At 37.0% G+C, this 26,435-nt stretch overlaps 1 protein-coding gene across 1 annotated transcript; it reads right to left on the reverse strand.

The window, feature by feature from the left end:
• Positions 1-23,647: 23,647 nt before the first annotated feature.
• Positions 23,648-25,881, reverse strand: LOC111911172 (probable WRKY transcription factor 49). The gene is made up of 3 exons (XM_023906957.3): positions 25,477-25,881; positions 25,112-25,255; positions 23,648-24,252 (listed from the first exon to the last, which is right to left on the reverse strand). The coding sequence occupies exons 1-3, from the start codon at positions 25,716-25,718 to the stop codon at positions 23,778-23,780; spliced, it is 861 nt and encodes a 286-aa protein (XP_023762725.1). The 5' UTR covers positions 25,719-25,881; the 3' UTR covers positions 23,648-23,777.
• Between the last annotated feature and the right edge of the window lie 554 nt (positions 25,882-26,435).

Genomic DNA, 26,435 nt, shown 5'->3' on the forward strand with positions numbered 1-26,435 from the left:
TAAATCCATATTTGACAGGACCTCTGAGATTCTTATCAGAATCTGTCCTGTGCCTCGCTCAAACTAGACCTACTGCGCGAACTCAGTAGCATACTTTCTACTTTTCGCATCTCGATCGTAAAACCATACCTTTCCGTCAGGACTCTTACAGGTCCATTCGTCGAGATCTTTGCCTTCGTATCAGAACCGTAGTGACCCTCGACTGAGAGGTCAAGTGGACGAAGCAACGCCGACGCCAACTAGTGAAGGTTCGTTGGGATACCAACCGAGAGCCCGATTTCACTTAAGTGTGCTAGAACCAATCGATTAGGAAGTTTCCTCCTCACGTCTCGATCATTCGTGTATACTTCCATGCTTAAATTCTAATTTCGGGACGAAATTCCCTTTAACAGGGGGATGATGTGACAATCCGAAATTTTCCATTCAAATCAAACCACATCAATCCAATAGAAGTAGAGCAGTTTCAGTGAGAATTCAAACTTTTGGAATAAGTTTGGCAGTTTTAGGGTTTTACCCCTAAGGAGTTATTAGGAGAGTGGTTGCACTAGGATTTTGTGCAACTCTATAAATCCATTACTCTAAGTCATTAGAATCCATTCTGAGAATAGAAATATTTTCTGCCAAAAATCTCTGGACTATAAATAGAATTCTGAACCAAATTGGTTCATTATTTGATTTCCAATTAGAGAAAAGCCAAATACTCTCTCACGGATCTTCGGGTTTTTATCCCAGATTGTGAGTCTACTTCCCTAAATGTGTTTTAATACTTGTTATATGCTTTATAACATTTATTTCATGTTCAAAACACAAGATCCAAGAGTTTACCGCCCAAGAACGTTCTTGGGGAGTAAACTCCAAAATCAAGCCTAAAGGCCACATAGTCCCATTTCCGTGTTAGGCAACTAACTAAGGACCTAGTGAATGATCATTAGAGGCTAGAAACAAATCAAAACCAAGTAGTTTGAGGAGTTTACGGCCAAGGAACAACCTCTTGGGCCGTAAACTCCAAGTAAAGGGCACAAATGAGTGCCTAGCGATCCTTTAGCCTTAGAACAAGTACCTAGAAGCCTTAAGCAAGTGTTTTAGGCCATCAAAACAATTAGAAACCCACTTTGGAAGGGAGTTTATGGCCAAGATGCTCCTTAGGCCGTAAACTCCAAGAATTAGTGCCAAAAAACCACTTCAAACTCATCCAAAGGCTTAGTATTCATTTTTGGCATGTACCTTAATGTGTTTAGGACCTAAATAACACATAAAAAGCATAAGTGTTGGAGAGTTTACGGCCAAGAGTATTTCTTGGGCCGTAAACTCCTTAAATGGGGTCAAAGGACACCCTAAACACTTCCATAGGCCAAGAAACTTTTAGGGCAAGTACTTAGAGGAGATATGGACTAGTTAAAATTCTTAGGACCTCATGTGTGAGGGAGTTTACGGCCCAAAGAGTTCTATGGCCGTAAACTCCATCAAATGGTCCCATTTAGTGCCTTAAACCTCCCTTAATCCAAGTATTGAAGCCTAGACTTGTTCCTAGAATTGTTAGACACTTGAAAGGACAATAAGAACCCTCCCAAGGGAGTTTACGGCCGTAAACTCCAAGGGAAAAGGGTCTTTGGGCCGTAAACTCCCCTTAGGAGTCAATATGGTGCCTTAAACTCTTGCCTAGCCTTGAAACAATTCCCCTCTAAAGTTGTAGTACTTCTAAACTCCAATTCATGGCTTGTTTGAGAGTTTACGGCCAGGAGCTTACTCCCCTGGGCCGTAAACTCTAATGATTATGGTCTTTTGACCTTAAACTTCCATTAGGGGCATTGCACTCCTTTATTGCAACCCATTTGCCTCCTAGCACTTGACCAAAAGTGTTGTCCTCGCACTTAAATGTTATTACTTGTATAATTAGTGTTATAATCACTAATTATTTATATACATATGTCTTCATATGTAATTAGGATCATTGTGTGTGTCTAAGTCATCACTTGACACCAAGCACTTGTCCGATCCTTCCGTACGATAACAACCCGTTCATTTCCAGTCACATACTACAGGTGAGTTCATACCCCTTAACTAATGTTTTAAACTATTTCAAATGTTTTATGGGGGGGGGGTGGATACAAGTAAAATCATGCTACTTATTATGTCAATCACATGTGATTAGTAAGTTGGATTATATTACTTATTACATCAATCACATGTGATTAATATACATCATTCAAAAGATTTGGCTACTCATTAGCCGTTTTACCAAATAGTTTCCTTCAAATGATTTTTATAAACATTTTATATGTTTTAAACTACTTCTTACACTGTACTTCTTACTCTGTTTATCATACTTCAAACTTATTTACAACTGTGTTTCAAACAAAGGTTTTCTTTATACTCAAAACTGTTTTATTATACTTATGCCTTCAAATTGTTTTATAGATTGACATCAAGTCGATCTTCTCTTAAAATAATATTTCTGTTTCAAATGTTTTACAAAACTTACTTATGCTTTTATTTTATTATAAATTGCATGCCTCTATAGGTATAGTTATATAAGAAATGTTTAAAAGACTTAGGAAGACTATCCACCCTATTTCCTTTTCGCGCCTTGAGATGTGGTCTGGTGGGACATTGGGTATTCGTCCGAAGGTCGTTTAAAGATTTGTTATATATCATGTATACATATATAGTCATAAAAGGTCCTTCCAGTTCATCCTATGCCCTTGGGTAGCAAGGGTATACATCCACGTCCATACGTGCAACTTAGATTACTAGTAAGCTACCATATGGGTAGTTCAGGAAGATACTAGAACCATTACTAGAACGCGATATCATACAATGAGTCAGTTCATCAATGAGTCAATACATTCTAGAACATATACATCTATACTAGGACGAGAACATATACATTTATACTAGGAACATTACTTGAACGCTTACATTACTATACTTGCTAGATACGGAGAACACACATTCTAGCTAGCACACTTAGACTTTACCGTACTCTACTATAATATTTACATTATTATACTTATAGGAGTACTTGTGCATTGATATGTCAGTAGGAGTCCCATTACATTTTATATGTATCGACTCTGTTATCCGTGTTCTTACCTTTACCTTGTGATAAAATCACATAATCGACGAGGTAGAATGGATTATTATCCTAGTACCAAAGGATACGTATTGAGGGATTGACCATTCCTAGAATCTCTGTTAGCCACAGAGGTAAAAGTACATCCACGGATGTCAAACGGTTGGTACCATTTCAGGTGCACAATTAAGGGATTAACTATTCCTATACCCAGCTGTTAGCAACAGAGGTAAGAGTACATCTACGGATGGCTTAAAGTTATCACTGATAGTTACCCTAGTACCCAAGGGTAATATTCAGAACAGTTTGGTCTTGATAGAAGACTACATTCAGAACAGTTTGGTCTTGGTAGAAGACTACATTCAGAACAGTTAGGTCTTGGTAGAAGACTACATTCAGAACAGTTAGGTCTTGGTAGAAGACTACATTCAGAACAGTTAGGTCTTGGTAGAAGACTACACACATAACAGTTAAGTCTTGGTAGAAGACTCCTTTTTGTTACTAATAGGAATCATAGGGATTTCTAGGGATTTTCAAACATTTACAGTTGAGATACAAACATTTTCATGCTTATACTAGCTTTCTTTCAAAGTAATGTCATGTCTTAGAAATTATAAGTTTTCACAAATTAAGACACATTAATACTTATGATCTCACCAGCTTTATAGCTGATACTCGCTTTCAAAATTACTTGTATCCTCAGGTCATCATAGACAGGTACCGATACAAGGAGAAAGGAAGATGAAGCTTATTCAAGACTTATCTTTCATTTTGATTTATGCTTTAGTGTTTATCAAAATTTGACAGAATACAATTGTATAATAATTATTTTATTAATGCAATGGATGATGTTGTTGCTTGTTTACTACTTTACATTGTTGTTGATATTAAACATGACGTCCTCCGCCCCAGAACGTTTCTGCTGTTCTTGGTTTTGGGGTGTGACAATTTGGTTTTGAGACATGATATTATTGGTTTATGTATTGACATGATCTTGGCAATGTTTTGATAAACTAATTTATAAACCACTTAATCAAAAACAATATTTTTGGCCTCAAATTTTGGGATGTTACAAAGGCTCTGATACAAACTTGTAACGACCCAAATTTTCAAATAAATTTTACATTTTTAATTAACCAAAACATTCTCATAAAATATGAAATCTCAATGAAAATAGTTTTCAAAATCGATAACATCAACATTTTATTTCAAATATCAGAGTGTCCCACCAAAACAAATGCCGAAGAGTGTATGTCGCTCCATCAATTCTTGCCCTTGCCCTTAGGCTCAGATGTACCTGAAACAAATCCACAAATTGTAAGCTAATGCTTAGTGAGTTCCCCAGAGCATACCCCACATAGTCCACATAATCACATATACCATATCATCTATAAAAGCTACATAAACCGCATAAGCCATGCATACAACATATATGGATGCCATGGAAACCCTCCAAGGTCTTACGCAGAGGACGTCGGAACTTCTTATAGTAATAGGTGTTAAGCGGATTAGGAAAAAGTGTTTGTTAAAGCGATAGTGCATTCTATGTGTACTTTCTAGTGCTTTTAGTTTTGTCCTTTTTATTACTACTACGAACATTTTGTATCGCATTTAGCGAGCACTAGCAGTACGAGTGCTCCGATAATTTACAATGATGAAATTTCATAATATAATCCTTAATAGGTTCCTCTATAATCGCTTGGTATATACAAGTCATGTATAATTAAGATTTAGAAGACAGTCAACTGAGTGACTCCGCCCTAAACCCACAACCAGACAAGGAACAGGAAATAAGGCAGAATCACACACTCTAAGCCTTTAGAATCTTAATCATATTTGACCCTAATGTATACCCTAAGCCATCATAGCTCACCTGCAACGATCCTTAGTTTTTACATGAATGATGTGTTTTGTTCGGACGAGAAAGTAATTTATAATTATTTATTAAAAATTTAAGCTTTAAATATTTTTATTGGGAAAACGTACCGCTGCTCACAGGTGGTTCCGGGAGGGTCTCTCCTACGGTAATCATCTGCACTCTTCCATCCCTACCAAAGTAACTTGTTATTGGACAATCCCTCTTGAGGTTTCCAGTTTCGCCACACTCGTAACAAGTCGGGCTTACTCCAATGTCAGGGACTTGGTTGAGGGGTTGTGTCGGTGCCCTACAGAAACGGGTTGTGTGCCCTTTCCTATTGCAATTTCTTCAGTGTAATTCTCTGCAGGCTCCATAGTGATGCAAGTTGCACTTGTTGCATTTTGGGCGAACTCCAACATATTGTCTTACTGGTGTTGGAGCGACAAGGGTAGTAGCAACGTAAACAACAACAATCCGTTGTTTCTCTAAGGGTTCTTGTGACGATTTATCCTTCTTTTTTTTCCAAAACTTCTTTTTGTTGTTGTCTTCCTTGGGTTGCTCGGGGATGGTTGTCATGAAGCCTTTACGGACTCCATGATCCATGACTGTTTGTGCCAGACGCTTGGCACTATCAAAAGTAAGTGGGTTAGCAGCTATCACATTTCCTTGGATTTAGGGAGATAGTCCCCAGATGTACCTCTCCATTTTCTTACTTTCCGGGGTGACCATCCCGGGACACAAAATAGCTAGGTCACTGAATCTAGTTGTGTAAGCAACAATGTGAGAGTTTTTCATCGTCAGACTCCAGAGCTCTTGTTTTAGTTTTTGTACTTCGCCCCTGGGGCAATACTCTTCCATCTTCATGAATTTTAAGTTCTCTCATCCCATTGAGTTAGCTACTGTAAGGGTCAGTGACTTGACATGGCAATTCCACCATGTAAGGGCCCTGTCAGAGAAGGTGTAAGCAACAAACTTCACTTTGCTCCCTTCTGGGCACACACATATTTCAAGAATCAACTCCATTTTCTCGAACCATTACATTAGAGCAATGAATTCTCTACTTCCATTAAGGGATTTAGGTTTACAGTTGGTGAAGTCTTTGTAGGAACACTCCCTTGGGTGTCCATGGCTGTCTCCATGATTAGATGGGTTGGCACCACTTCCCGCCCCACTGGCACTACTTGCGTTGATCTGAGTCATGGCGACTGCTACGATGACATTCACCGCAGCCTGGAACATAACAGGTTCATATTGAGGAGGTGGCGGCGGTGGATTTGTTGTAGTGTTGTTGTTGCGCCTGATATATCTACAAGGCGGTATCTTTCTGTCATAAAGTTTTAAATATGAAAGCTTGGTATGGTATAGGTAGTGGTTATAAATCGAATGTCATAAGAACTAGGTTATTGTAGTTTTGTGTGTATCATGCTCCGAAAGTGTTTTGTAAACAATTCATAACAAAAGTCTATATGAAAATAACTTTATGAATTTTTAATACTGACCACCCTCACGGAAATTTCGTGACTTAACTTGCAGTTATTAGTTGTGACGAAAGATGTTATAAATCTAACACATAGTGTGAGTAGTGTAATAACTGACTCACTAGGTTACATTAGTTTCTTAGTTATTAGTGTGACACATATAGTGCTTTGCCACCACGTACGCCTCGCGAGTGGTTTCCTCTGCATCTCTACCCTTGTTATGATTTTCCTATTTTCAGTTGTAAAGTTTTGTTGTTTCTGTGCATCTGTAGGGTGTTCTTGTTCCTCGTAGATATGTTTGATAGGTGCATTTTATGCACCTATTTTGCATGATTATTTCCGTCTTTTTATAGCATTCCACCTCATAATTCTTGCATTTAGTTTATTATTAGGGCAATTACATATTTCATTAAGAATGCCTGGTACTTCAATATTTTTGATTTATTTTGCAGGCATTATGGAGCATGGAACGTGGAGCTTGGATGCATGGATGCTTGGATGCTTGGAGCGTAGAGCTTTGGAACATGAAGAGAAGATGAACCGGTCATTCCATGGCAGAAAACATGAAGATGGAGCCAACAGTGAAGACTCTTTGGAATTTTAGCAAAAAGCATGGGCCATGCCAAAAAACACATGGTCAAGACAAATGGCCATGCCAAAAAAAACACATGGGCAAAAGGCATGGCCATGCTAAAAACGCATGGCCTCATGGCATGTCACGTGAACTTTAATAAAAGAGCAGGAGACGTCATTTTGAAGAGAGAACGGTTTTGGGAGTAGTTTCTGGCGATCCAGGGCAATTTTGGGAGAATTCTTGGAGCTTTTGAGAAGACTTAATCATTGCAAACATTTGGATTTCACTTTTGTAAGGATTAAACATTCCAATTCCATCTTATTCTTGTTTGATTTGTTCTTAGCCATGTGTGGCTAAGAAACCCTAGTTTCTAGTTCTTGTTCAAAACATGTTGATTACTTGACTTGAAGCATATGATTTGATGTTTAATTTGTGATTCTATTCTAGTGATTATGTTTTTGTTTAAACTAGAATCCTTGAATTTGATTTGTGTTTGATTGGCCACTTTCATGAATTGAATTTTTGTGCAGTTAATTAACTTTTAGGGCACCTAATCGTTCTATTGAGTTAATAATTGGTAACAAGCAATAAGTTTTCTTATTGTAAAACATATATCACATGTTTTCACACTTCCGAGCGTATGAGAAGAAATGAACATTGTTGGGAAGCTTGTACAAAACTTAATGCGGTTTTTCAATACAATCTAAGAGCGTGTTTAGGTTGAATTAGTAAAGCTAGGTCTAATCAAAGAGCGTGTTTTGGTTAGATAATTTGGCAAGCGAGAGTTATTAGAGCGTGTTAATATCTTTCAGTACCAACATAGAATAGCAATCTTGAATTACATCAAGTCATAATCAAGTTGAACAACAACATTGAGAACTAGAACTAGAACCGTTCAATCAATTTGTTTACAAATCTATTTCAATTTGTGCATGCTTTTAAAGTAGATTGTTATTTAGTTATTTACTTTTGCAAACAAAACCCCCCCTTTGTGACCAAAGTACCTTGTGCAAAAAGGTATAGACTTTTGTCCCGTGTCTCTGTGGTTCGACCCTGCTTGCCTTGTACTACTTTTTAGTGCATTAAAGCAGTGTATTTGGAGTCTATTGTACCCTTATTATTTGTTGGGTTTGACACGCCTAACAAATTGGCGCCGTTGCTGGGGACACGGTGTTACTAATTGTTTATGCCTAGATCTTTTCGTACAGGTACACCACTGCTAATTGACTTAGAGATAGAGAAGACTGCAAAGAAGTTAAGGAAGCAAGCCAAGCTTCGTAAGAGGCAACCGGTCCCGGTACTTCTTCATCATCCAATCCCCCGGTCATTAACATTTGGGAGGATATCACCCTCTCAAGTGTGTCCGCATCCGAAACAGAAAGTCCATTACCTTCACCTCAACCATCCTCATCTAGAAATACCACCCCACCCTCTTCACCTACTCATCACAACCCAAACACTACACCCACAGAAACTTCAACCATTACTCATACCATGGGGGACAACCATGGAGGGAATCCGCCTCCAAATCCACCACCCGAACAAACCCTTCACTAATGGGCGAGGCAAGAGGTTACTCAAAACCCTCTTTGCATCACCTATCCGGCAGCCACAAACCTTGAATTAAAATCCGGTCTCATTCACTTACTCCCAACCTTTAGAGGCTTAGAAAATGAAGATCCCCACAAGTTCCTCACGGAGTTCCATGTTGTGTGTGTTGGCATGAAACCGCACAATGTCACTGAAGACCAAATCAAGCTTAGGGCATTCCCCTTTGCAGTGCAAGACTCGGCAAAAGATTGGCTTTATGACCTTCCACCGGGAACGGTCAACACATGGGTAGATCTTGCACGCCTCTTCTTAGACAAATACTTCCCAGAAATGAAAGCCTCAGCCCTAAGAAGAGAGATAATTGGGATCAAACAACACAAAAGAGAAGCCTTTCATACATATTGGGAGAGGTTCAAAAAGCTTTGTGCCCGTTGCCCAAAGCATGGTATTAGTGAGTATCAAATCCTTCAATACTTCATTGAAGGCATGAATCCTTGGGAAAGAAGACTTCTTAATGCTTCAAGTGGAGGATCTTTGACTCACAAGACCCCAACGGAGATTCGGGATCTCATAAAAAACATGGCGGAGGATTCAAAGCATACTAGTCAAGATGAAGATTGGTACACAGATGCACCTCGAGGTGTAAAAGAGGTGCACACTCCTCAAATTGAAGCTCAACTATCTGAATTGACTAAGGTGGTAATGATGCTTGCTAAGGACAAAGGTGTGCAATCCACACCCCGTCCCTGTGGCATTTGCACTTAAGTGGGACACCCGACTGATATGTGTCCTCAATTGCAAGAAGAAGAATATGAAGAAGCAAATGTTATAGGAGGCTATTCCGGGCATAATCAAAGAACTTATGATCAGCCCCGAGGCAATCAAGGGTGGAACAACAACCAAAACATGGGTTATCAACAAAGACCCCCACCCCATTACCAAGTAAGGCTTCCATTCCCACAACAAAATCACCAACCGAGGCAACTACAACCTCCTCAACAAGCTGGATCCTCAAGTATGTCCTTAGAAGACATAGTCAAAAGCCTTGCCACCAGCACCCAAAGTTTTCAGCAAGAGACCAAGGCAAGCATCAAGAATCTTGAGCAACAAATGGCACAACTTGCTCAATCAGTGAGCAAAATGGAGAATCAAGGAAAGCTACCTCCTCAAACTGAAAAAGAACCCAAAGCACAATGCTTGTGCAATTAGCTTGAGGAGTGGAAAGAAATATGACGACCCGAAGATGCCCGAAGAAGAAGAAGAGGAGTTAGTGATAGAAGAACCACCAAAGAAGGATGAAAATAAAGAAGAAATGGTGGAGAAAAAGAAGCCGGAAGAGAAAGAAGCAAAGATCACACCACCACCTTTTCCATCAAGATTGAGCAGAAACAAAAAAGAGAGAGAAGATAGTGAAATCATGGTAATGTTCCGGAAAGTTGAAGTCAACATTCCTCTCTTAGATGCGATCAAAAAGGTACCTAGGTATGCTAAGTTTCTTAAGGAAATTTGCACATCTAAAAAGAAACTACGAGGTAATGAGACAGTGAAAGTAAGTGAAAATGTGTCTGCACCTTTTCAATTAATGTTTTACCATATTCTGTTTATAAATCTATTGGCATAGGCACTTTAACAAAAACTGGGGTAATCATCCAACTTGCAGATCGTTCTATAGTACACCCCAAAAGGTGTATTAGAGGATGTTTTGGTGCAAGTTAATGAGCTTGTCTTTCCTGCAGATTTTTATGTGCTTGATATGGGAGATGATGACCATCCATCCTCGAGTTCCATACTTTTAGGTAGACCATTCTTGAAAACAGCAAGAACAAAAATTGATGTCTACAATGGTACATTGTCCATGGAATTCGATGGGGAGGTCATCAACTTCAATATCTATGAAGCAATGAGGTACCCAAGTGATGTTCATTGCATAAATTTTGTTGATATAATCCAACCTTTGACTGAAAAGTGTTTTGAGTTGACTAACCATGATTTGTTGGAGTTAGTTTTGAGCAGGAATTTTGATAGCAAGTCAGTCAAAGAGATTGCAGAAAATTTCAAGTTAGATGAAGAGTTGCTGGAAATTGTGGAGAGCATGGAAGAAAAGAAGAAAATAAGGTATGATAATAGCAATGTGAAATTGCCCATTTCTGACACAAAACTTCTTCCTTCCGTTGTACAGGCACCTAAGCTAGAATTGAAGACTCTTCCAGATCATTTGAAGTATGCGTACCTTGGGGAAGAGAAGACTTCGCCTGTCATTATCTCCAACAAGTTGTCCATGGTAGAAGAAGATGAGTTGGTGACTTTGCTGAAAAAGTATAAGAAAGCTATTGGGTGGACAATTGCTGACATAAAAGGGTTGAGCCCTTCCTTGTGCATGCATAAGATCCTCATGGAGGAGGACTTCAAACCAACCCGAGAGGCACAGAGAAGACTGAATCCACCCATGATGGAGGTGGTAAAGAAAGAAATCATGAAGCTTTTGGATGCAGGTATGATTTACCCTATCTCAGATAGTAAATGGGTGAGCCCTGTTCAGGTAGTCCCGAAAAAAGCAAGGGTCACAGTTTTCAAGAATTCTGAGGGAGATTTGGTGCCAACCCGTGTGCAAAACGGGTGGAGGGTTTGTATTGACTATAGAAAGTTGAATGCCTCAATGAGAAAAGACCATTTTCCTTTGCCATTTATTGACCAAATGCTAGAGAGATTGGCGGATAAATCTCATTACTATTGCTTGGATGGTTTCTTGGGTTTTCATCAAATTCCGGTAGCCCCGGAAGACCAAGAGAAAACCACCTTCACTTGTCCCTTTGGCACATTTGCTTATAGGCGTATGCCTTTTGGTCTATGCAAAGCACCCGCAACATTTCAGAGATTCATGATGAGCATTTTTTCTGAATATGTTGAAAACGTCATTGAAGTTTTCATGGATGACTTCACAGTCTATGGAAACTCCTTTGATGAATGTTTGAGCAATCTAACAAAAATTTTGCAAAGGTGCATTGACACAGATCTTGTGCTTAACTATGAAAAATGCCATTTCATGGTGGACAAAGGATTGATTCTAGGTCATATTGTGTCCCGAAAAGGCTTGGAAGTTGACAAAGCCAAGATAGATGTTATCAAAAGTCTTCCTTACCCGACAAATGTTCGGGAAGTTCATTCGTTTCTTGGCCATCCAGGTTTCTATCGGCGGCTCATTAAAGATTTTTCAAAGATTACAGTGCCGATGCGTCAACTACTCCAAAAAGATGCTGAATTTGAGTTCACTCAGCCATGCAAGGATGCCTTCGATCGTTTGAAGGATTTACTCACCTCTGCTCCAATCATCCAACCACCTAATTGGGATCTCCCGTTTGAGATCATGTGTGACGCGAGCAACACAGCTGTAGGGGCAGTATTGGGTCAAAAGGTGGGTCGAGCACACCATGTCATCTACTATGCATCAAAGACCCTTGACAGTGCACAATGCAACTACACCACAACAGAAAAAGAGTTGCTCGCTACTGTTTTTGCACTGGAGAAGTTTCGGCAATACCTCCTTGGAACTAAAGTGATCATATACTCGGACCATGCAGCCATAAAGCACTTACTTACCAAGAAAGATTCGAAGCCGAGGTTAATACGGTGGATGCTGCTTTTGCAAGAGTTCGATATTGAGATCAAAGATAAGAGCGGGAAAGAGAACCTAGTCGCCGATCATTTGAGCCGAATAGTTCAACCCGAAGATGCGATTCCCATCCATGACACATTCCCGGACGAGCATTTGTTTGCTATCCAAAGACCACCTTGGTATGCGGATATATGCAACTTCATGGTCACGGGAAAGTTCCCACTCGAGCTCACGAGGTCACAGAGAGATAAGATCAAAAAAGAGGCGAGAAGGTACATTTGGGATGAACCGTACCTTTGGAAACATTGTGCAAATCAGGTAATAAGAAGATGTGTTGAAGAACATGAGGTACAATCTATTCTCAACTTTTGTCATAGTTATGCTTGTGGAGGGCATTTTGGTCCTCAAAGAACTGCCAGAAAAATTTTAGACTGTGGATTTTATTGGCCCCGACTTTTTCATGACTCTTACACTTTTTGTAAAAGTTGTGAGAGATGTCAAATGACCGGTTCTTTGAGTTCCCGAAACCAAATGCCCTTGACCCCCATCTTGGTTTGTGAAATATTTGATATATGGGGTATTGACTTTATGGGTCCTTTTCCTTCATCCTTTGGGAATTTATACATCCTTTTGGCTGTTGACTATGTTTCTAAATGGGTAGAAGCAAAGGCAACAAGAACTGATGATGCAAAAGTTGTTGTAGATTTTGTCAAGGCTAACATTTTATGTAGGTTTGGAACTCCAAAAGCCTTGATCAGTGACAGGGGCACACACTTCTGCAACAAAACTCTTGGATCAGTTCTCAAGAAGTATGGAGTCCAACATCGGGTGTCCACAGCTTATCACCCGCAAATAAATGGACAAGCTGAAGTGTCAAACCGAGAAATCAAGTCCATACTTGAGAAAACAGTGAACACAAACCGCAAAGATTGGAGTTTGAGATTAGAAGATGCACTTTGGGCATACCGAACTGCATATAAAACTCCAATTGGGATGCCACCTTATAGACTTGTGTTTGGCAAAGCTTGCCACCTCCCTGTTGAACTGGAACACAAAGCTTTCTGGGCTGTCAAAAAGCTAAAAATGAAGATGGATGAAGCGGGCGTTCAACGAAAGTTAGAGATCCAAGAGTTGGAGGAGATAAGAAATGAAGCATTCGAGAGTTCACGCATCTACAAAGACAAGACCAAAGCATTCCATGATAAGTACCTCTCTCGTAAGACCTTTGAGATTGGTCAAAAGGTATTACTCTATGACTCTCGACTTAAATGGTTTTCTGGTAAGTTACGGTTCCGGTGGTTTGGACCGTTCATTGTTACTAATGTATTTGATCATGGTGCAGTTGAGATTAAGAGTAACAAAACTGGAAAAGTGTTCAAAGTTAATGGCCATAGGTTAAAGGTTTTCTATGAAGGTTTCCAAGAGAAAGATATGGAGGTTGATAGCTTGGAACTCCCGGACTACATTGAGTGAATCTAAAGGGCAAAGTCGAGCCAAAGACTTGAACCAAGGGCGGCTAACCGAGAGGCAACTCGGGAGTATTTCTTTCTATTTTCTTTATTTTGATTTATTTCATCCGTGTTGCAAATTTTTACGTCTTTTCGACGGTCCCGCACAATTAATTTTCCTGTGTAATGCTCAAAGAAATTTGGTTTTGAAAAAAAAAATGATTCGGGGGGTTTACAGAAAGAAAACGCATGGTGTCACATAAAATCGCATGGGCTACTCCAAAATCGCATGGTCAATTTTTTTACCCGTGCCATGCCATCGAGGTTTTAAAAAAAACAAAAAAGTTTTCACGGGATTGAAAGGAAAAACGCATGGCTGGGCAGACCATGCGTTCCATAGCAGAAAAAAAGGGCACAGCCAAGATTAAAACTCACGGCCTACAGCCCGAGTTGATCGATCCTACAAAAAAACGCACAGTCCCTGAAATCCTTTAGAAAAGCGCACGACTAGGACTCACGGACGAATCCAAACAGAAGCCTCGATCGAGCACTGGTCTCGCAATCGTGCGTTCGTCTCCCCCCCTCCTTACATCTAACCGAGAACTCTTCAAAATCGGAATCAATTTTTCGATTTTCTTCTTCAATTAATCCAAGATTAAGCCACCAAGGTATGTTACTATCAATTCCTAACTTCATGATCTTCATTATCAAGATCGATTTCTTCAATTAGTGGGTAAAAGATCGAATTTTCCTTCATAAACCCTATAAACCCTAGTTCTTGATTTGTATAATTTGAATTAATTCTTGTATCGGGTTTCAAAAATTCTTGTATAGGGTTCAAGACCAAGCTTGGGGAGGTGCTTTTGGAAGGAAGATTAGAAGATTTCATCTCCAACTAGACATTCCACCATTGAAGAGTCCAAGCCTTCTTGAGGTTGAAGATGAAGTGAATAATACAAGCCAACACCTCAAATCCAAGCGTTTAAACGGTAAATTCCTTCCATATCTCAAGTTTTACGCTTTGAATTTAAAATTGTTTGGTTGGAATAATTGTGAATCCGTTCTTGTGCTTCATATAATTGTTCATTCGTGCTTGTCTAGTTGTGTTATCATCTTTAGGCACCACTCGTTTGTCATAAATCCGGTTTGTCATCATGCCAAAACGAAAAAACCCACAACCAAAAGAACAATGGGAATCCAAATATGGTGTCACCACCCTCATTCACAACTCTCTTGAGCAGCGTGAGCGATTCCTTCACCTCAAGGACCGCGAATATTCTCAACAACGGTTTGTAGATATTCCCACTCTCCAAGAACTAGGAGTTTATGATGGCGTCCATAGATTGTTTAGCAACATCGGCTGGGAGAGACTTCTCACTTTGGCACCAATGGAATCATATAAAAACACAACCATTGAATTCTTACAATCTTTGGAATTCAATGACAATGCCAAATGTCTCTCTTTTCGTCTCATGTGTTTGCAATTTAAACTGAGTCTAGACGATCTTAGTGGGTTTGTTGGGATTTCTAAATTCAATACATATGGTCCTAAATTAGGCTACATGCGAGAGAAGAATAATCTTTTAAAAGCCCAAGCCAAAGCCTTTTGGAAGGAAATCACGGGACTTGATGTGTATGAGGCTCGATCCGCCAAAGCATCTCATGTCATCCATCCAGTCTTAAGGGTGGCTCTCCGAATTATTGCTAACCTTGTCTTCCCCCAAGAAGACGTTAGCAGAGCCGGTAAAATGGAGTTAGAAATTCTTTGGTGCATGGTCACCGGCTTGAAGAGACCTCATTTTGGCGCCTTCCTTGCTTCCAAACTCCTTAAGGTCTCCACTAGCGATTCGGGCCCTATTCATTGTGGCGGGATTATCTCCTATCTTGCCACCCGCCTTACTTGTGCCGAGCTTTTTGAGAGCAAGCGCCCGGGCCTCGAGAAAATCACACAAGGCACTAATACCATCACCTCAAATGTCCTTGTAGCCTCATCTTTCTTCCGTCAAGAAGGTGATGGTAGTATCACATGGTTGGTGCAAGGTGAGCCACACTTCCGAGTTCCTGCTGGGGATTTCAGCTCTCTCCAACTCCAGCAGGACATCACTCAGACTCGGTGGTGTCTACCAAAGAACACTTCTGCAAATTCCACCCCACACGCCCCCGCGTCCATCCCGAGAGCTCCTGAGCGGCCAGTCGTCGACCATGAAGACGACATCCCTATTGCTCCCACTGCGAGGGGGTCCACTTCTGTTGCCCCAGTAGAGACTGCACGTCATTTCTACACCAGGTAGGCGACTCAGTACCACGACATATACATGAGGCGTTTTGATCACCTTGATCAAGCTGTTGCTGATATTCGCACTGACGTTCAACAATTGACACAAACGGTACAGCAAGCCATGCAGTTCATGCAGCGTTGGGCCCCTCGCGGCTAGTAGATTGCCCTACCCTCTCCGAGCATCGAGGACGATGCTAAATCTTAAGCTTGGGGAGGGGTCTTTGTACATTAGGTTTTAGTTTCAACATGCATGTAAAAAAAATTGCTTTTCTTATTTTTATTTTCTTTTCATGCATTCAATTAAAAGCATTAAAAAAAATCAATCTAAAGAAACCTAATCCTCTTGAATAAGTTGAAGTGGTAAATTAGTCGTGGCTTGAGATTAGAACTTGTTCATTTTTCATTAAAAATCTTGAAGCAACCTAATTTCACACGAACACGTCTCCCAAAGCTACTCGTGCAAAACAAAAAATGATAAGGTTATCAACACCGAATAATGAAGACATATCTAGTTTAGCCCTTGGAACACACGACCGGTCTTATGAGTTATTGCTCATTCATATCCAAACTCCAATTTCAAAGAGTCATAAAATGAATATAAAATTTCAGTGACTCGAATTCTCCAGCGCTCTAAAAAGTCTTTTCTACCTATTCCCTTTTAAATACCCTACTTGGGGACATTGTTTCCGACTATACTTACGGGTCTTTGCGCGTTTACATCAGTCCTCCTAAAAAAATAAAAAAAAATAAAAAAAAATAAAAAAAAATAATAAAAAAATTAAATAAATAAATAAATAAAAATATTATTAAGTTAATCTGTGACCTTTGGGATTCGAACAAGTAAACTCCGAGGGGTGTTTTACACCTAATTGCCTAAAGCAAAATTGTTTGGGATTGATTGGGTTGAAAGTTCGGTACACGGGTTCCATAGAAAGTCATGAACTTAATAATAACAAATAAAGCTAATCTGTGGCCTTTGAGGTTCGGGCAAGTAAACCCGATGGATCTTTTTAAATCTAGCACACTAAGGTCATCTGATTTGGATGTGTTGGTTGGAAGCCCGTTACACGGATTTCAAAGGAAGCCATGAGCTTTATTTGCAGAAAAATATAATTAGATAGTTTGTATATATTTATGCTTATAGTTTAATTGAATAATATGTTTGAAAAATGTTTGGTTGTAAACATTGGGACTGACTGTAAACTACTTTGACTGGTGTAAGTGGTTTGAAACATGTAACCAATCTGGATAAATATTAGGGAATTTTTAGAAAATATTTTTTAGAAAAAGATTGTTGTCAGTCAACAAATAGCTGGAGTCGGTCATTGTCATGATTTGAAAAATGAAAATGAGCATATTTTGCATCACATGTTTTCACGAGAGTAAGACCATAATTTGTTCCATGTGCTAACCCAATACCTGTAAAAATGAACAAGTGTTGTAGCTTTTGATTTTGTTGAGTTGCGTTAGGGAATGGCTAAAAAACCTTGTTTTACTTGTTATATATCTTTGTGGGGTTAATGTCAAGTTATCTCAAGGCCCGACAGGTACACCTTCGACTATAACATAATGAGGTTAATTGGATTGAATATGTTCGTTTGTTTTGTTCATTGCATTAATGTTTGAGAAAAAAAAATCTTTTTGTACATATGTTATTTTCTTTAGTTCTTCTTTTATTGCATGCATGCATTCTTAATTCCATTTAGTCATTTTCGTTCCTTCCATTCTTTTCATCTTAGTTTCTTTTTAGTCGCCTATCGTCTTCTCTAGGTCAATTCTCAATTTTGTTCTTTCTTGAGGACAAGAAAGGTCTAAGCTTGGGGAGGTTTGATAGGTGCATTTTATGCACCTATTTTGCATGATTATTTCCGTCTTTTTATAGCATTCCACCTCATAATTCTTGCATTTAGTTGATTATTAGGGCAATTATATATTTCATTAAGAATGCCTGGTACTTCACTATTTTTGATTTATTTTGCAGGCATTATGGAGCATGGAACGTGGAGCTTGGATGCATGGATGCTTGGATGCTTGGAGCGTAGAGCTTTGGAACATGAAGAGAAGATGAACCGGTCATTCCATGGCAGAAAACATGAAGATGGAGCCAACAATGAAGACTCTTTGGAATTTTAGCAAAAAGCATGGGCCATGCCAAAAAACACATGGTCAAGACAAATGGCCATGCCAAAAAAAACACATGGGCAAAAGGCATGGCCATGCTAAAAACGCATGGCCTCATGGCATGTCACATGAACTTTAATAAAAGAGCAGGAGACGTCATTTTGAAGAGAGAACGGTTTTGGGAGTAGTTTCTGGCGATCCAGGGCAATTTTGGGAGAATTCTTGGAGCTTTTGAGAAGACTTAATCATTGCAAACATTTGGATTTCACTTTTGTAAGGATTAAACATTCCAATTCCATCTTATTCTTGTTTGATTTGTTCTTAGCCATGTGTGGCTAAGAAACCCTAGTTTCTAGTTCTTGTTCAAAACATGTTGATTGCTTGACTTGAAGCATATGATTTGATGTTTAATTTGTGATTCTATTCTAGTGATTATGTTTTTGTTTAAACTAGAATCCTTGAATTTGATTTGTGTTTGATTGGCCACTTTCATGAATTGAATTTTTGTGCAGTTAATTAACTTTTAGGGCACCTAATCGTTCTATTGAGTTAATAATTGGTAACAAGCAATAAGTTTTCTTATTGTAAAACATATATCACATGTTTTCACACTTCTGAGCGTATGAGAAGAAATGAACATTGTTGGGAAGCTTGTACAAAACTTAATGCGGTTTTTCAATACAATCTAAGAGCGTGTTTAGGTTGAATTAGTAAAGCTAGGTCTAATCAAAGAGCGTGTTTTGGTTAGATAATTTGGCAAGCGAGAGTTATTAGAGCGTGTTAATATCTTTCAGTACCAACATAGAATAGCAATCTTGAATTACATCAAGTCATAATCAAGTTGAACAACAACATTGAGAACTAGAACTAGAACCGTTCAATCAATTTGTTTACAAATCTATTTCAATTTGTGCATGCTTTTAAAGTAGATTGTTATTTAGTTATTTACTTTTGCAAACAAAACCCCCCTTTGTGACCAAAGTACCTTGTGCAAAAAGGTATAGACTTTTGTCCCGTGTCTCTGTGGTTCGACCCTGCTTGCCTTGTACTACTTTTTAGTGCATTAAAGCAGTGTATTTGGAGTCTATTGTACCCTTATTATTTGTTGGGTTTGACACGCCTAACAATGTTGAATCTTTTCTCCCTCATGTTTCGAGTTTTGTCACTGATCTCCATTACTTCATAATGGAGAGACCGACTTCGGATGTTGGAGCGAGCCTCTTATGTCGGCTCTTGTTAGGGTAAGGTTCCTTAATGATTTCTCTAGCTCCTTACTCTTCGTCTGATTCCTTCTCGAAATCCTCCCCACGAACCCCCTTCTGCTTCTTCATCAACTCTTTTGCTAATTGTTGTAGTGGAGTGGCTAAATCTACCTATGTTGTTCATGCGAGAATATGAATTCCTAAAGAATCTATGATATTAATAAAAGTATCTCTATTAAAATTTTTATGTTGATCCTTACCGGGTCCTCCTATAATCACATAGTGTATACAGATTATATATAACCAAGATTAAGTAGACCTTCAAATAAGTGATCCTACTCTAACTAAACAAGGAACAAGAAGTAGAGCGAAGATCACAAATTCTAAGTCTATAAAATCTTAATTATATATAACCATGGGAGTATACACTCCATAATAATATACTTACTAGTAAGGGTCTTCTAGTTTTCACATAAGTTATAATTTATAGCACCTAAAATACTCCTATAGTATTTTAATTATATGTTTTATTCTAATGTTCCTTTACATGTGGAGTTGGTAAGTTTTTGACTTGTTGCAACACCACTACCATTCCCAAACACATGTTGGTCGTATCTCAAATAAATATAGTTGATCAGGCTATATTTATCTCAGATATGATTACATAACTGTCCAGATTTGACTGTAGTGTCCAACATTTAAATAGTTTTTTTTGTTCTTATTATGACATTGTTCTAGTATGTATACTTTTATAAAATACTTATATTTTTAAAGTATACTTCCAGTTAGAGTGTTTTAGTCCCATTGTATTTATAGTTGTATATCTTGTATAGTTTGATATAGTAGTTCACTATAAACAATGCTATGATACCAATCTGTCATACCCCCAAACCGGAACAGCGAAAACGTTCGGGGGCGGAGGACGTCATGTACAGTATCACAATAATTGTATAATCGTAATCAAAGCAACAACAACCATTGTATTAATAATATAGAGTTTACATTGTATTCATTTCACATATGATTGACTCCAAAAGTAAATAGCAAACCAAAGACTTGAAGTTACTATGCTCCATCTTCTCGAACCTATGCGCGTACCTGTCTACTAGTTTCCTGAGAATACAAGTGATTTAGAAAGTGTATCAACATTTAAGTTGGTAAGTTCATAAGCATTTTTTTTAGAAAATAAGTTCTTGTTCCTTGAAAATGTTTATGTGTTCCTTCAGAAGATCCTATATTTTCTTAGTAAAATGGAATGTGTCTTAGGCCTTAAGACCAAAATATATATGTTTCTTATGCTTAAAGAATAAAATATGACGCTTTGAATTTATATAAGCAATGTGACCCATATTAGTTCCTACTATGGTTCCTTAGTGTATTCTAGTTATATGTAAACAAACATCAAACGGACAGTTGATTGTGTGATTCTGCCCTAAGCCCACAACCAAACAAGGAATAGGAAGTAAGACGGAAATCACACATTCCACTGCCTATCGGATATTATTTATATATAACCCTGATGTATAAACTAAGAAATCATAGAATCAACAATAGTGGTCCTAACCGAAGAGTAAGTAATCGTATTTGTTTCTAGAAAGTTGAATTGTAAACTGCTTGCTTGTAAAATAATGATGTTTATCCTAGAAAATCCTATATTTTCCTAGAAAATCCTATATTTTCCTGGAAAATCCTATATTTTCCATAAAACCGAATTGTAGTCATAAACATTCTAAGACGAAAAGTACAAGTATAACTACCATACTTAATTTAATGATATATAGTTTTATTCATAAGTAAAACTAGATGAAGACGTGTGTGCAGTGTAAACTAGATGTGAAGTTAATACCCTTCTATGATCATTTATATAACCCTGATGTATATGCTAAGTAATCACAGAGTTAATACCCCTTTAAGACTGTTTGAGCATACAACATTACGTAAATAATTAGTTAATGCTTATTGTGAGAGTTCATTATAACCATACTAATATGACTAATGACATGTACGACGTTCTTCAGGCGTCAGAAAATTATGACATTTGTCACCTCAGGCCTGGCGGCCTAACTATTGCAAGCAACTTAGGAGCAGGATTGTCAGTACTGTATAGATCTATACAGAAACTCACGGTCTCCCTCTAGGAGACTTTAGTTATAATTCAAGATTTTGGTACCATGTTTGGTACAACGAAGAAGTGACTCACAATCCTATATTAACTAGTTTACATAAAGTGTGTGGTAGTTATATTTTCCTTGTTATCGCATGTATTATCCTTTTATATTATTTACAATGTATAATACAATCACATTTTTTTTATATAATCATTCCTTTGACCCAAACGAGTAAAATAACGTGAATGTTCCCCAAACTATACCTATTATAGTTTATCTTGTTGGTTTGAAACTATTTATATGATCTTTTATATAAATCTAAAGGTGTATTCCAACATGAAAATATGAAATCAGAACATAGTATTTTGGTATTAAAACCCACTAGATTAGTAAATGACTATATTATACCAAATTTTACTAGTAAAGCTATCTTGTAATAAAAGTTCCCAAAAGTCATGTAGTTTTACAAATCATAACTTTTCTTATGATTTTATAACATAGATTATAATTGTTTTAGCTATATTTAAATCACAAATATTTATACTAAAAACCAGTAAAAATCATAACTTAAGTAAATAATATTTTATCTTTAACATAAGATGAAAACATGTAAATATTTGTGGTATAAACAAAGTTTTACTTGTATTCCCCCTCCCCTAAAACATGAAAAAGCTTGAAAATATGGGGGTATGAACTCAACTTGGTTTGGTTTGGTGGATGATTTGGAATAAGTAGAACAAGATTTCGAGCTTGGTACTTGGTTGGAGTGGATGAACTTCTAAAAATGATTACTATCCTAACTATATCAGCAAACAATTATGTGTGTAAAAATTGTGGGACTAACATATAATCAGATATAAATACTAGGGGATTATGAAAATACTTACTAAAAATCTAAGGAAACTTGAAGAGTTAAGCCTTTAGCAAAACCTTGCTCTTGTTCTTGAGAGGATAATTAGAGAGAAAATAAAGGAAGTTGGGGAATGAGAGAATTGGTGGGGATTTGTATTTGTTTACTGCCGAAGTAAAGGATGAAAGGAAAGATGGGATATGTGCTTGGAGATCCGGAGGTTATAGTATGGATATTTGTTGGATAATGCGTGGTTTACTGGGACTACATTGGAAATAGGTGGGATATCAAGTCCTAGAGTCAACCATTTTTGTCTATTTCTTCCTCAAGACCGTAAACCTTCTTGGGAACACTTTATTGTGACCGAAATCACCCCATCCCTTGGGGATTTTGGTCCTAATGGCTCTAGGATGGGTTCACGGCTAAGTATGGTCCACAAAGGGGTGTTTACGACCAAATATGAACCATTAAAGTAGTTTTCAGCCAAGGTGCTTTCTATGCATTGGGATTTTTGTTCTAGGTTCATCCTAGGGTGTGTTTTCGGTATTGGGTGTTCTAGAGTGGGTAGGGTACTAAATCTAGATACTAATAAACAAAGTTCACACTTCATGATTTCTATTCCCACATTTTGACTAGCCTCGTTTTATTAAACTTGTTTACTTTCAAAGGGGTTTATTTACGATATGGTTTTCAAAGTTTAAGTATATAATAACTTATATAAAACATGCTCTTCAAGGCTTTTAATGTTCTAGGGCATCAGGTTATGTTGTGAATTCACTTATGCTTGGTTAGGGTTTAGACCTTGTTGGTTCCAAAACTTTCCAGTTGTGACACAAAAGTCGTAGACGATGGTTGGACGGTCGACTAGGGTTAAGTGACTAATCAGTCCAAAGGGGGATTTATTAATGCCTAGGCGGAAACCCTTAATTGTAATAGAATTTATTTTTTAAAAATTAAATAATCTTGACATATTTAGTCGTCTAAATATTTAATTCATCGTATATTATAATTTAAGCCTAATTGGAGATCTTTGTAACAGTTTTACTCATCTATCATCATAATTTAATCACCCATATCATAAATTTTAATTAATTTGAGATTTTTTTTTTAAATTTTGACTGTTTGACGTTTTTACCGTCTAGAACACCTAGGGCCACCTAGGAATGCTTATAGCCTCTCAGGACCGACTCTGCTAACTCTACCGACTAATATTAATCGTAGACAATAAATGGCCACCTAAACCGCCCATATCGCTTTTTACAACATTGGTTGAATGGGGGCAAACAAGAGGAACAAATGTGCAATTTACTCTAAATTAAATCAAATCCAAAAAAACCTTTAATGCATATGCTGAAAATATGTAATTTGCTCTTGATAAAAGCAACTTACCAACTTTCACAAAAAGTAAAAATAATAAATAAAATAAAATAAAATAAAACAAATAAACAAACCAAAAACAACACAAAATAAAACAAAACAGATGTTATGTATAAATTATTAGTTTATACGATCAAAATCATTATTATATTTATATGGAAAATAAAGGCACTTAACACTTTTAAATGACAACTTCGGTTATTGCATACATGTCATATATTATCTATTACACACTATGTTGTAGCATCAGTATTTAGGGGACCATGAAAACGAAGGGGAAGCCGGTGGAGAAGGATGAGAGGAAGAGGAAGAACAAGATGTCGATGAATTTGTTGTGTAAATCATAGGATTCCGGATGACTAATGGCACCATGTCCTCAAGCAGTCCTTGTGAACATATTGCTACTTCTTGATCAATTGATTCTTCTTGAAAATCTTTTATCATGGTTGGTGGTTGGTGATCAAGACAAAAATGTCTTGTGTTTTCATCCATGTCCTTGGTTGGTTGTTGATAGTTTTGATGTGCATCTTGCTCAAAATTGAGCGTTCTAAACTTCTTAGTAGGTGGGTCAGGATTATCTGATTGTCCAAACATGAAAAATGGGTACATGTAGTGAAGGTGAAGTCCTTCATAAGTGATGATTAATGTATCAGGGTCATCATTCGATCGCTCAACTTGCTTTTTTGCACCGCAACGTGGGTTGGTGCATTTATAATAGCTCCTGTATTCATAAAATCGTATTTGTTTATCAATAGATATAATGGTTGAACAAAATGTCATTTAAATATTACAATATTAATGATACCGTTTAATTACATGTTTTTTGAAATCATTAAAGTAATAAGGATTAAAGCAATGAAATAGCACTCAATAGAATAATAAGGATTAATTATAGGGATTCCATAATTGTACTGCCCTTCTTACTAACTTAAACCATAGACCTCTTCTTTTAAAGCAAGAGAACAATTACTAGACTACCAATTATTTTCAACCTAAGAGCTATAATAAAACAATTTAATAGTTTATCCAGTTAAAATTTAATCTAAAAAATAGCATTATTTCTATTCTAATATTTATAAGCAACTAGGGAGTAATTAGTTACCTTTATAAACAAAACCATTTTTTTTTGGTTACAGCAAAAAAGAATTAGTTACCTTTATAAACAAAATATTATTTTATTATAATAAATGATTATATGATTATCTTTTCGAAATTATAAGTTTAACCAACTCCTTTCATCGTTATTAAGGTCTTTGCCACAAATCAACAATGCCTTTTTTCGTGAACTTTCATGAGAATGATGAGATATAGTACTAGATGTCATATGGTAGTCACCTGTATGTCACATCAATGTCATACTAGCATCTTAACCAAATAAACCGATCAAATTTTGACTGAATGACTTGGATGTGACAAATTTGGATAGCTTAGTGACATAAAACATAAAAATTAAAGTTGAATAATCTATTGTATATATATAAGGCAAATGAGAAAAATTGGTAATTAATTATTGCATGATGTTATATGCCTGATAATAATAATAGTGTGTTGTTTTAGTAGAATTCTGACCATATCCTTACCTGGGGTTAGAGCTGTTCTTAATAGACTTCTGACCATACTTTCTCCATTTATAACCATCATCGGCCATTACATTTCCACTACATTTTACTTTCAGTACATACTTGTTCTCAACCCTGGACACTCCTCTCTCCATATCTGAAATTCTGCACACATATATAGTAACTTGTTAAGCATGAGCTACTATATTAAAAACCTCAAACTAGCTATACATATAGTTATACATATATTAACATATATGCACCTGTATATTTTGCAATTAATATGAAGTAAAAGGAAAACATATTTACAACAACTGGGACAAAAATTTGATGGGTTTTCTATAATACAAAGAAATGAAGGATTATCATTTATCAAAGAACAAAACCTGGTTAATGCCGACAGCTCGGGAGTATTATTTGTATAACTTGAAGCCACTAATGCTTTTCCAATATCCGTTATTGTGGGCCCAGAGTATATGCTTGATATCAATTTGTTTACCGAGTAATTATCTGGATCACCAGCGATTTCTTGAGGCGACAAAACATATGGGGATTCGTCATAAAGAAGCTCTCTCAGAAGATCATCTTCGAACCCTTGTGACCAGTTGCATGCCTCCGATTCCTTCATTGTAGGTTTGACAATTTAAATACGAAGAACCAAAAGGGGTGGTTGTATATTTGCGTATGATGAAGTGGGTAAGGTAAGGTAGAGGTTTATAGAATGAGAGAAGGTGAGTGAGAGTGGAGCAGATAAAAGAGGATTTTGTTATTTTTTGTAGTAGGCACCAAGTGTTCTTTAAGCGACTTGGATTGCAATGATGAGTTGACTTTTTATTTATTTATATTGTTGTTGATGTCAAAGGGTCAATTCTGAATACAGTAAAATTTCTCCATTATATTCACCATGAAAGGTCAGTTTTGGATCATGTTTATTTTGCAGCAGCATGTGGCATGTGAATCAACTACATTAAGTCATTACCCCTCCGCTACCCTACAAATTAACCAGTCATACGATCAACATTGAGAGATAAATCAGCACATTTATTGCCCAAGATTATCGAAGGTGATAACAAATCTGATTCTTAAGTCTTAACTCTTTACCCTAAGGCTAAGCGGAAATATGTCAAACCTGATCAATATATATATATATATATATATATATATATATATATATATATATATATATATATATATATATATATATATATATATATATTATATATATATATATATATATATATATATATATATATATATATATATATATATATATATATATATATATATATATATATATATATATATATATATATATATATATATATATATATATATATATATATAT

This window comes from Lactuca sativa, chromosome 9, assembly GCF_002870075.4.
Source record: "Lactuca sativa cultivar Salinas chromosome 9, Lsat_Salinas_v11, whole genome shotgun sequence".
NCBI lineage: Eukaryota > Viridiplantae > Streptophyta > Magnoliopsida > Asterales > Asteraceae > Lactuca > Lactuca sativa.